The following is a 12,500-nucleotide window of genomic DNA, read 5'->3' on the forward strand; positions in this document are numbered from 1 at the left end:
TGCGTCTCTTTCCTCTCGTGACGGAGACGAGGCCGTTTAGTCTGACACTGAGGTGGAATCACACTGCATCTCATGTGACGTGTCACGGCGCTGATCAACGGCGAAAAACAATAGTGGCGTGAAGTCAACACAACCTACTTTTGACTTCAATGACCACGATGCAGCACAGGGCACAGGGTTTGTCTCCAGCTCTCTCAGAACACTCCGTTTTGGTGTGTGTGTCTCTTTAAATACATGAGAGGAAGAGGATGTTTCATAGAGCTCTACAACGCCACCAAAACTCACATCAACAACAACAGTCACTTCTGCTTCTAACTCCATCCTCAATAAAACCCAAACTCCCCCCACACACACACACACACACACACACACACACACACACACACACACACACACACACACACACACACACACACACACACACACACACACACACACATCACACACACACACACACACACACACCTGTCTGAGCTCCTCCATCAGCACTCTCAGCTGACGTGTGTCTCTGGGACTTTCACTTTAATTTGAGCGGACAAAAAGAAAAAAAAGCCAACTTTCAAGTTCTGAAACGGGCGAAGAAAAGCGGCGTCTGTGGGGACAGATGCTCCCGTAGGACGCTGCATGTTAATCAGTTTGTGTGGAACACACACTGACCACCACGACATCTAACAGGAGGAGGCGTGAAGTCAGAATCAAGGCCGTCACCATAGCAACAACATTCAACACTTTAACCTTAAGCTGTATACGATGGCCACGCCTTTTCTACGGACTTAACAACGACGCGGACACACCTGTTGACCTGATACTGCTCTCATATCTGACAAACCGAGGGGCGTCCAAACGGCCGTGTGGGAGCGGTGTCTTAAAGCTCCTACCTTCTCTGGTCCCAACAAATCCAGAGCATTCAGGAGCAGAATCTAAAGTTAGAAGGAGGACATACTGGCTGCTGCATTGTTGTCAGAGAAGCCAGCACTTCAACATAGCATGTTTCCCTTAATGATCAGAGGGTAAGATACCTTTATCATCTCACTCTCTACACAGCTCACTGATTGGACCTTGAAGCTACTTTAATAATTCAGATTCTACCACAATCAATAATAATCGACTACAGAAACATTAAGATAATTTACTACAAATAAAGATTTACAAAGTGTAAAAGTGAAACAGCAAACTTTACATTAGAAAGAAATGTGGAAATATGAAAAAGATTTCTGAGTAATGTTTTGAGACATTAAGCCTCTTATACTTATGAAGTGTTTTTAATTAATATGAACATAAACAGATTTCATTTTTTATTTGATGATTATTAATTAGAGTTTTTTAAATAAACTTTATTATTGTGAGTTTAAATATTTAACGGCTGGTTATGACGTTAACTGTTTTTAATCAGTAATTAATTGAATATTAAATATTAATAAACTTACCAAATTGAGCCGTTTGGCGGTTTAACGGTTCGTCAGCTGAAAGTTTTTCGTTCAGTCATTAGGACAAAAACATGTAAAAACATAAACTCAGAGAGGGTCGGCTTCATCCCGCACTCTCTGACGTCACCGCCCTTTTTCCTCTTCTTCGGTGGTTTTTTCCTTAAACAAGCGGTGTGCATTCAAATGTCGCATCACCGCCACCTAGTGGAGATGTGAAGAAATGTACACCCTCCTGCTCAACCTAAACTTGGGAATAAGAATTCTTTCCCACCTCTGACCCTCATCACATCCTCTGATACTCATACTCAGAGGTACGGAGGGGATTAGGGACAAATTTAAGAAAAAAAACTCAAGAAATAAAGAATGAAGAGTAGGAGGAGACAAAAAAAGTAAAAATAAGATAAGATAAGAGAATCCTTTATTCATCCCACAAGGGGGAAGTTTACATTGTTACAGCAGCAAAGATTAGCAAACAGAAAGTGAACACAGAACAATTTAAAGTAAAAAAAGAGAAAATTAAGAATGTACAACAAAATATGATAAATACTAAAAATGAGATTAAAAAATGAAAAATAAAAAATAGATCAAGTGGAAATGTTGAGAATAAAATTGGAAAAACAATGTAGGAGAATGTCGTCGAAATTTTACCAATAAAATTGTGTTTCAACTCATTTCCGACTTTTTATTTGTTTAAAACTATTGTCTAAACTATTTGTCAATATTTTTAAAACAAATCCTCGACAATTCGACGTGAGAGACAGGAAGTTGAAGATCTGAAACAAGCGGGTGACAAGTCTTCACCCTCACGTGTACTTTAGGTTTTTTGGTTATTTCCCTTCAGTGTAACATTTTTTGACGTCTTATAATAAGGTCGTTTGAATCCACAAGAGCTGAGTGGGCTGCCGCACAAATGCTGCCTTCAGGGGCTCCTCAGAAATATTGTACGTCAACGTGTAACGGTTTGTCAGGAGGTTTAAAACCCGCCTCAGCTCCAGCTCTCAGCCTGTCGTTAGGTTGACTGAAAGTCAGACTGAGACAGCATTTCCAGCATGGAGACCACCATCGATGGGACTCCAGCGCCCCCTGCAGGAACACATGAACTCTCACAGCTCAATCATTTATAAGAAAGAAAGAAATGAGACACTGCAACTTAATGAGTTTAATTCTCAGCAGGGACCAAAACACAGGTCACACAGGGACTGGATCTGTACAACAGAGCACAGAGTATTTACTTCTGAACAAAGTGGAAGCATGCAGAACAGGTTCAACGTCCTTCAGGCCTCGTCAACATGTGTCCCCCCTTCTCAGGACATTTGTTTCACATCTTCATTTTGTTTTGCACTTCCCAGCCACCATAGTTTTTTTTATGTTCACATTTTTCTTTACATGTTCGGAATAAAAAAACTTAAATCAAGCATTTCGATTATTATTATTATCATTCCTCATGTCTGGCACTGATCCTCTTCTGACCATGCAGCATCAAAGAAGTTTACTTTTCATAAAAGAAAAGATTCAAACTGATTGTTTACTAAATGTGATGAAAACTCTTTTAAAACACTGTTCACTGCATTTTAATGTTTTAGAAAAGTACTCCATCTGAATACACCTTACTTTCACTTTCACAGACCACGTGTTGGCAGCGTTCCCAAAACAGACCATATATGGTATTTCCTGTCGGCTTCCGCCTTTCATTGAAACGCACCCGCGCCTTTTCCCTTTCACTCATCAAACCGATTCCGAGCCGAGCAGTCCCCGGCCCACCTGCTGCGACCCTCAGGTGAGCCCCGACCCTCAGGTGAGCCCCCCTCTGTTTCCGCTGATTTAACTCTAAAAATAATGTTTCTAATATATTTAATAAATCGAGATTGTTAGCAGGAAGTATCCGGTACCCAGCACGTCTGTGTTGGGTTGCCAGATTCTTGCGTTGAAAAGTCAAACATGGTGGCTCCTTTACGTCGTTATGTTCGTCATAAAATGTGATATTATTTAGTTTTTATCTCCATAAAATACAAGTTAGTACTTTATTCTACATTTGGAGCCTTTTGGAGGGGGGGGGGAGGGGGGGAGGGGGGGTCAGCGGCTCATTAAGTCGGTCATATCTTCAAAACAATCCCAAAGCAGCTTTACCCGCCGAGCTCATTCAAAAGCTGCCGGGAAAAAGTGAGAAACCCGCGCAGATAAGGAGTTCCGTATTGTCATGATTCTCTTTCACTGCCTTCTGTTTGAAACCGAATGAAGTAACAGAAACATTTAGATATTTAAAACAGTTAAATATTTAAAGTGTTTTTAAACAGTTAAACATTTAAAGTGTTTTTAAACAGTTAAATATTTAAAGTGTTTTTAAACAGTTAAATATTTAAAGTGTTTTAAACATTTAAATATTTAAAGTGATTTTAAATCAGAAGGAAAAGTAGTGAAAGTTTATTGTCAGCATGGAGGAGAAATGATGAGTGAGGGTGGATGATCAAGAGGGAGGGGGGGTAAGGGTCCAGGGGTGTGTGTGTGTGTGTGTGTGTGTGTGTGTGTGTGTGTGTGTGTGTGTGTGTGTGTGTGTGTGTGTGTGTGGTGTGTGTGTGTGTGTGTGTGTGTGTGTGTGTGTGTGTGTGTGTGTGTGTGTGTGTGTGTGTGTGTGTGTGTGGGGGGGCGTGAGGGAGGTCTTAAAGGTCCCATATTCTTCTTCTTCTGGTTTTATCTGCTCTTTAGTGTGTTTTCTAAGTGTCCTGTGCATGTTTAGTCACATCTATGTGAAAAAATTCAAAGTCCACGTAAATGCAGCTTCTCCTACGTCCTCCTGTTAGCTGTAGCATTAGCTGCATGTAACGCTCGGTTCTAGCCCCCCTCGATAACAATTTGTCAGTGTGAGATCACTGATCTAAGCCCATTGGCTCGTTGTGGCCCTGCAGCTCATGTTGCTCGCCCGTTAACTTCTGTAGCACGCCCACGATATGCCGTAGCCTGTGGTAGCACAGTAGTGCTAAGGTGCTAATGTTTTTGCTCCCCTCGGAGCCAAAGTGGCTGAGCGACTGACCAATTACGGCAGAGCCGACAGGCCGACCAATCAGATCAGACTTGGCCCACGTGGGGACTCTGAACGTGGGCACTTCAGAGCCTTAGAGAGAGAGTGAGAAGAGAGCCGGTGTACGGAGCAGCAGTTCATGAAAACAGACACTTTGTTAGAACTATTGTGAACAAACTTTAGTAGATAGATGAAACATATGAACCCCAAACAGGGCAGAATATGACCTCTGACCTCTTTAAGGGTCCAAACCTCTGGTCTCATAATAACCTGAGGAAAGAAGAGAATTATTCTGTGACATGTGGCTTTTCTGCTTATGTCACCGAGCACTCCCTGTTCTCACCTGTCAGGTGTTCTCTCTCTCTCTCCTCACCTGTCAGGTGTTCTCTCTCTCTCTCCTCACCTGTCAGGTGTTCTCTCTCTCTCTCTTCACCTGTCAGGTGTTCTCTCTCTCTCTCTTCACCTGTCAGGTGTTCTCTCTCTCTCTCTCTCTCCTCACCTGTCAGGTGTTCTCTCTCTCTCTCTTCACCTGTCAGGTGTTCTCTCTCTCTCTCTTCACCTGTCAGGTGTTCTTTCTCTCTCTCATCACCTGTCAGGTGTTCTCTCTCTCTCTCTTCACCTGTCAGGTGTTCTCTCTCTCTCTCATCACCTGTCAGGTGTCCTCTCTCTCTTCACCTGTCAGGTGTCCTCTCTCTCTTCACCTGTCAGGTGTTCTCTCTCTCTCTTCACCTGTCAGGTGTTCTCTCTCTCTCTCATCACCTGTCAGGTGTCCTCTCTCTCTTCACCTGTCAGGTGTTCTCTCTCTCTCTTCACCTGTCAGGTGTTCTCTCTCTCATCACCTGTCAGGTGTTCTCTCTCTCTTCACCTGTCAGGTGTTCTCTCTCTCTCTTCACCTGTCAGGTGTTCTCTCTCTCATCACCTGTCAGGTGTTCTCTCTCTCTTCACCTGTCAGGTGTTCTCTCTCTCCTCACCTGTCAGATGTCCTCTCTCTCTCATCACCTGTCAGGTGTTCTCTCTCTCCTCACCTGTCAGATGTCCTCTCTCTCTCATCACCTGTCAGATGTCCTCTCTCTCTCTTCACCTGTCAGATGTCCTCTCTCTCTCATCACCTGTCAGGTGTTCTCTCTCTCCTCACCTGTCAGATGTCCTCTCTCTCTCATCACCTGTCAGGTGTTCTCTCTCTCCTCACCTGTCAGGTGTTCTCTCTCTCTCTCATCACCTGTCAGGTGTCCTCTCTCTCTTCACCTGTCAGGTGTTCTCTCTCTCATCACCTGTCAGGTGTTCTCTCTCTCCTCACCTGTCAGGTGTTCTCTCTCTCTTCACCTGTCAGGTGTTCTCTCTCTCATCACCTGTCAGGTGTTCTCTCTCTCATCACCTGTCAGGTGTTCTCTCTCTCTCTTCACCTGTCAGGTGTTCTCTCTCTCATCACCTGTCAGGTGTCCTCTCTCTCTTCACCTGTCAGGTGTTCTCTCTCTCTCTTCACCTGTCAGGTGTTCTCTCTCTCATCACCTGTCAGATGTCCTCTCTCTCTCATCACCTGTCAGTGTTCTCTCTCTCCTCACCTGTCAGATGTCCTCTCTCTCTCATCACCTGTCAGGTGTTCTCTCTCTCCTCACCTGTCAGATGTCCTCTCTCTCTCATCACCTGTCAGGTGTTCTCTCTCTCCTCACCTGTCAGGTGTTCTCTCTCTCTTCACCTGTCAGGTGTTCTCTCTCTCTCATCACCTGTCAGGTGTTCTCTCTCTCCTCACCTGTCAGGTGTTCTCTCTCTCTCATCACCTGTCAGGTGTTCTCTCTCTCCTCACCTGTCAGGTGTTCTCTCTCTCCTCACCTGTCAGGTGTTCTCTCTCTCTCTCCTCACCTGTCAGGTGCTCTCTCTCTCTCATCACCTGTCAGGTGTTCTCTCTCTCTCTCTTCACCTGTCAGGTGTTCTTTCTCTCTCTCATCACCTGTCAGGTGTTCTCTCTCTCTCTTCACCTGTCAGGTGTTCTCTCTCTCATCACCTGTCAGGTGTCCTCTCTCTCTTCACCTGTCAGGTGTTCTCTCTCTCTCTTCACCTGTCAGGTGTTCTCTCTCTCATCACCTGTCAGATGTCCTCTCTCTCTCCTCACCTGTCAGGTGTTCTCTCTCTCTCTCCTCACCTGTCAGGTGCTCTCTCTCTCTCATCACCTGTCAGGTGTTCTCTCTCTCTCTCTTCACCTGTCAGGTGTTCTTTCTCTCTCTCATCACCTGTCAGGTGTTCTCTCTCTCTCTCTCTCTCCTCACCTGTCAGGTGTTCTCTCTCTCTCTCCTCACCTGTCAGGTGTTCTCTCTCTCTCTCCTCACCTGTCAGGTGCTCTCTCTCTCTCATCACCTGTCAGGTGTTCTCTCTCTCTCTCTCTTCACCTGTCAGGTGTTCTCTCTCTCTCTCCTCACCTGTCAGGTGTTCTCTCTCTCTCTCCTCACCTGTCAGGTGTTCTCTCTCTCTCTCCTCACCTGTCAGGTGCTCTCTCTCTCTCATCACCTGTCAGGTGTTCTCTCTCTCTCTCTTCACCTGTCAGGTGTTCTTTCTCTCTCTCTCATCACCTGTCAGGTGTTCTCTCTCTCTCTCCTCACCTGTCAGGTGTTCTCTCTCTCTCTCCTCACCTGTCAGGTGTTCTCTCTCTCTCTCCTCACCTGTCAGGTGTTCTCTCTCTCTCTCCTCACCTGTCAGGTGTTCTCTCTCTCTCTCCTCACCTGTCAGATGTCCTCTCTCTCTCCTCACCTGTCAGATGTCCTCTCTCTCTCTTCACCTGTCAGATGTCCTCTCTCTCTCCTCACCTGTCAGATGTTCTCTCTCTCTCTTCACCTGTCAGATGTTCTCTCTCTCTCCTCACCTGTCAGATGTTCTCTCTCTCTCTTCACCTGTCAAATGTCCTCTCTCTCTCTTCACCTGTCAGATGTCCTCTCTCTCTCTCCTCACCTGTCAGGTGTTCTCTCTCTCTTCACCTGTCAGGTGTTCTCTCTCTCTCATCACCTGTCAGGTGTTCTCTCTCTCCTCACCTGTCAGGTGTTCTCTCTCTCTCATCACCTGTCAGGTGTTCTCTCTCTCATCACCTGTCAGATGTCCTCTCTCTCTCTCCTCACCTGTCAGGTGTTCTCTCTCTCCTCACCTGTCAGGTGTTCTCTCTCTCTCTCCTCACCTGTCAGGTGCTCTCTCTCTCTCATCACCTGTCAGGTGTTCTCTCTCTCTCTCTTCACCTGTCAGGTGTTCTTTCTCTCTCTCATCACCTGTCAGGTGTTCTCTCTCTCTCTCTCTCTCCTCACCTGTCAGGTGTTCTCTCTCTCTCTCCTCACCTGTCAGGTGTTCTCTCTCTCTCTCCTCACCTGTCAGGTGCTCTCTCTCTCTCATCACCTGTCAGGTGTTCTCTCTCTCTCTCTTCACCTGTCAGGTGTTCTCTCTCTCTCTCCTCACCTGTCAGGTGTTCTCTCTCTCTCTCCTCACCTGTCAGGTGTTCTCTCTCTCTCTCCTCACCTGTCAGGTGTTCTCTCTCTCTCTCCTCACCTGTCAGATGTCCTCTCTCTCTCCTCACCTGTCAGATGTCCTCTCTCTCTCCTCACCTGTCAGATGTCCTCTCTCTCTCTTCACCTGTCAGATGTCCTCTCTCTCTCCTCACCTGTCAGATGTTCTCTCTCTCTCTTCACCTGTCAGATGTTCTCTCTCTCTCTTCACCTGTCAGATGTCCTCTCTCTCTCTTCACCTGTCAAATGTCCTCTCTCTCTCTTCACCTGTCAGATGTCCTCTCTCTCTCCTCACCTGTTTTATTCTCTGACTCGTCCTATGCAGAAACAACACGATGTCAATGGAGAAGAAGCAGACTGCGCCGGCTGACAGGTGAGCTGGATGATTCAGTGTTAAAGTCTGCTCGCTCTCAGGTGACGTCGTGAATAACGGCGTGTTGTTTCTGCAGAGGTCATGCTGTCGGCGTCATCGTCTTCGTGCTCGGCGTGGGGACGCTGCTGCCCTGGAACTTCTTCATCACGGCCTCTCAGGTTGAAATCAGAAAAGCACTAAATCTACGCCGTGCTGTGTTCTTCAGTGGTGCAGCCGCCCTGATGATGTCATCAATGTGTTCTGTTTTTCAGTATTTCAACGGGCGCCTCCGAGCGCCGAACAACACGTCCAATGCCACGCTGGAGGGAGCGACTAAAGACTACAAGTATGACAGCTGGATGGCCTTGCTTTCCCAGCTGCCCCTGCTGCTGTTCACCCTGCTCAACTCCTTCCTGCATCAGAGGTGAGCCCTTAGCGACCACCTTCTCCAGCACGATGGCGCCCTCTAGCGTCCGCCGCTCACACGGCGTGATGTCTCTCTCTCTTCAGGGTGAAAGAGCGTTTCCGTGTGGCCTTCAGCCTTGTCCTCATCTTCCTCCTCTTCTCCCTCACCGCCGGCCTGGTCCAGGTCGCCATGGAGCCGGACACCTTCTTTTCCGTCACCATGGCAACCATCTGGTTCATCAACAGTGAGCATAAACCTCCTGTCGTCCTCACGTTGTCCCTGTGGTCATTCTGCTTTAAGTTGAAGGTCGTTTACACCCGTGAACTAACGTGTGTGTGTGTGTGTGTGTGTGTGTGTGTGTGTGTGTGTGTGTGTGTGTGTGTGTGTGTGTGTGTGTGTGTGTGTGTGTGTGTGTGTGTGTGTGTGTGTGTGTGTGTGTGTGTGTGTGTGTGTGTGTGTGTGTGTGTGTGTGTGTGTGTGTGTGTGTGTGTGTGTGTGTGTGTGTGTCTCTCTCTCTCTCTGTGTGTCTCTCTCTCTGTGTGTGTGTGTTCAGTGTGTGGAGCCGTGCTGCAGGGCTCTCTCTTCGGGGTGGTTGGTCTGTTTCCTCTTCAGTACAGCACCCTGTTTATGAGCGGTCAGGGTCTGGCCGGGATCTTCGCCGCTCTCGCCATGCTCTTCTCCATCTTAAGTAAGTCGACTGGATAAAAACAAAATAACATGAAACACACAGTGTGTCACTCCACCACCAGGGGGCTCTCAATCAATCATGGGAGTGATTCTCTCTGCTATGTTTTGAAATTCCATTATTTTGCATTTCAAAATAAAACTTGAGAGGCTTTTATTTTGAAGGTTTGTCCTGTCTTAAGCATAGAGTTTTTGTCAAAGTCAAAGTCAACTTTATTGTCAATTTCAAAATATGCCAGACATACAGTGGAATCGAAATTGCTGTGTGCTTTTATTTTGAAATACAGTACGGCCCTTCCTGTAGAGTGAAGGTTACCACATGAAGTTAAGCACAGAAACAGGAAGTGGTTAGAGATCCCAAAGTGAGGTCAAACAGCTCAAAGGAACGGTAACAAAGGTCAATGTGTGATGTCATAAAGTCAATGTGTGATGTCATAAGGTCAGTGTGTGATGTCATAAGGTCAGTGTGTGATGTCATAAGGTCAGTGTGTGATGTCATCAGGTCAGTGTGTGATGTCATCAGGTCAGTGTGTGATGTCATCAGTCAGTGTGTGATGTCATAAGGTCAGTGTGTGATGTCATCAGGTCAGTGTGTGATGTCATCAGGTCAGTGTGTGATGTCATAAGGTCAGTGTGATGTCATCAGGTCAGTGTGTGATGTCATAAGGTCAGTGTGTGATGTCATCAAGTCAGTGTGTGATGTCATCAGGTCAGTGTGTGATGTCATAAGGTCAGTGTGATGTCATAAGGTCAGTGTGTGATGTCATAAAGTCAATGTGTGATGTCATAAGGTCAGTGTGATGTCATCAGGTCAGTGTGTGATGTCATCAGGTCAGTGTGTGATGTCATCAGGTCAGTGTGTGATGTCATCAGGTCAGTGTGTGATGTCATCAGGTCAGTGTGTGATGTCATCAGGTCAGTGTGTGATGTCATCAGGTCAGTGTGATGTCATCAGGTCAGTGTGTGATGTCATAAGGTCAGTGTGTGATGTCATCAGGTCAGTGTGTGATGTCATAAGGTCAGTGTGTGATGTCATGAGGTCAGTGTGATGTCATCAGGTCAGTGTGTGATGTCATAAGGTCAGTGTGTGATGTCATCAGGTCAGTGTGTGATGTCATCAGGTCAGTGTGTGATGTCATCAGTCAGTGTGTGATGTCATAAGGTCAGTGTGTGATGTCATCAGGTCAGTGTGTGATGTCATCAGGTCAGTGTGTGATGTCATAAGGTCAGTGTGATGTCATCAGGTCAGTGTGTGATGTCATAAGGTCAGTGTGTGATGTCATCAAGTCAGTGTGTGATGTCATCAGGTCAGTGTGTGATGTCATAAGGTCAGTGTGATGTCATAAGGTCAGTGTGTGATGTCATAAAGTCAATGTGTGATGTCATAAGGTCAGTGTGATGTCATCAGGTCAGTGTGTGATGTCATCAGGTCAGTGTGTGATGTCATCAGGTCAGTGTGTGATGTCATCAGGTCAGTGTGTGATGTCATCAGGTCAGTGTGTGATGTCATCAGGTCAGTGTGTGATGTCATCAGGTCAGTGTGATGTCATCAGGTCAGTGTGTGATGTCATAAGGTCAGTGTGTGATGTCATCAGGTCAGTGTGTGATGTCATAAGGTCAGTGTGTGATGTCATGAGGTCAGTGTGATGTCATCAGGTCAGTGTGTGATGTCATAAGGTCAGTGTGTGATGTCATCAGGTCAGAGTGTGATGTCATCAGGTCAGTGTGTGATGTCATCAGGTCAGTGTGTGATGTCATAAGGTCAGTGTGTGATGTCATCAGGTCAGAGTGTGATGTCATCAGGTCAGTGTGTGATGTCATCAGGTCAGTGTGTGATGTCATCAGGTCAGTGTGTGATGTCATAAGGTCAGTGTGTGATGTCATGAGGTCAGTGTGATGTCATCAGGTCAGTGTGTGATGTCATAAGGTCAGTGTGTGATGTCATCAGGTCAGAGTGTGATGTCATCAGGTCAGTGTGTGATGTCATAAGGTCAGTGTGTGATGTCATCAGGTCAGAGTGTGATGTCATCAGGTCAGTGTGTGATGTCATCAGGTCAGTGTGTGATGTCATCAGGTCAGTGTGTGATGTCATCAGGTCAGTGTGTTATGTCATCAGGTCAGTGTGTGATGTCATCAGGTCAGTGTGTGATGTCATCAGGTCAGTGTGTGATGTCATCAGGTCAGTGTGATGTCATCAGGTGGATATTACTGTGTGAGAGTTTGTTAAAGTGAAATGAGACATTCAGAGATGCAGCAGTGAGACTACAGGGAGACACTGAGGACGAGTATCTACGGAGAGCCTGAAGGGACAAACATGAGGTTAATGTGATGAACTCGTTAATCAGCTCTGGTACTAGTCGACCTCTCAGTCTGAACTTTCAGCTGTTTTACAGTTCACAGTCCGGCTGACAGAAACTGTTTTGTCTCCTGCAGGTAACGCAGATGAAAACTCGGCAGCGTTGGGATACTTCATCACTCCCTGTCTGGCCACTTTGATGACTCTGCTGTGTTACCTGCTTCTGCCACACCTGGTGAGGAGACACTCAGGACGCACTGACCATAAAACACCGTAAAACTTCTCATAAGAGCCCGTCCTCATTTAAAACCCCGCCCCTTTTACCAGCCCGTTGTAGCTGCATGGACTGACAAATAAAGGCAGCGCTCCATTAGTCTTTCCCTTCTGACCGTTTGGTTTCTGTCCTGCAGAAGTTTGCTGATTTCTACCTGAACAGACGTCAGTCTGAAAGAGTGGAGGTGATGCAGACACTCCTCAGCAGCACAGGTCAGTCTTTAGATAGACAGATAAGAACTTTATTAATCCCTTGGGAAGGTTCCTTCAGGAAATTCAGATTCCAGCAACACCAAAGGATAGAACAGCACACACATACAAAGAATAAAATAAAAAAGTTATATACAAATAATATACTGTACACAGTAGCAGCAATAGGTATGTCTAAATAAATAAAATAAAATAATAATAATAAATAAAATAAAATATAATAATAAATAAAATAATAATAATAAATAAAATATAATAATAAATAAAATAATAATTATAATTATAACAAATAATAAATATAATAATAAAAATAAAATAATAAATATAATAATAAATAAAATAATAATAATAAATAAA

The 12,500-nt window shown here is 45.5% G+C and overlaps 1 protein-coding gene and 1 long non-coding RNA gene across 3 annotated transcripts in view; both read left to right on the forward strand.

Annotated features, from left to right (window-relative positions):
- Positions 1-3,073: 3,073 nt before the first annotated feature.
- The window catches only part of LOC110003577 (equilibrative nucleoside transporter 2-like), an 11,762-nt gene continuing 2,335 nt past the window's right edge, over positions 3,074-12,500 (forward strand). Inside the window, exons 1-8 of one of the 2 annotated variants that reach the window (XM_065960604.1) lie at positions 3,074-3,204; positions 8,248-8,295; positions 8,372-8,453; positions 8,547-8,698; positions 8,785-8,924; positions 9,234-9,368; positions 11,798-11,895; positions 12,071-12,146. In XM_065960604.1, coding sequence (XP_065816676.1) covers positions 3,089-3,204; positions 8,248-8,295; positions 8,372-8,453; positions 8,547-8,698; positions 8,785-8,924; positions 9,234-9,368; positions 11,798-11,895; positions 12,071-12,146 — 847 coding nt within the window. In that variant the 5' untranslated portion in view covers positions 3,074-3,088. Of the gene's footprint in view, positions 3,223-8,247; positions 8,296-8,371; positions 8,454-8,546; positions 8,699-8,784; positions 8,925-9,233; positions 9,369-11,797; positions 11,896-12,070; positions 12,147-12,500 lie in introns of both variants that reach the window. The other variant, XM_065960607.1, reaches the window with a different exon arrangement.
- On the forward strand, positions 10,512-11,790 carry LOC136180537 (uncharacterized). The gene is made up of 3 exons (XR_010667161.1): positions 10,512-10,629; positions 10,672-10,814; positions 11,563-11,790. It is a non-coding gene; the product is annotated as an uncharacterized lncRNA (long non-coding RNA).

The sequence above is a fragment of the Labrus bergylta genome, chromosome 1 (genome assembly GCF_963930695.1).
Source record: "Labrus bergylta chromosome 1, fLabBer1.1, whole genome shotgun sequence".
Lineage (NCBI taxonomy): Eukaryota > Metazoa > Chordata > Actinopteri > Labriformes > Labridae > Labrus > Labrus bergylta.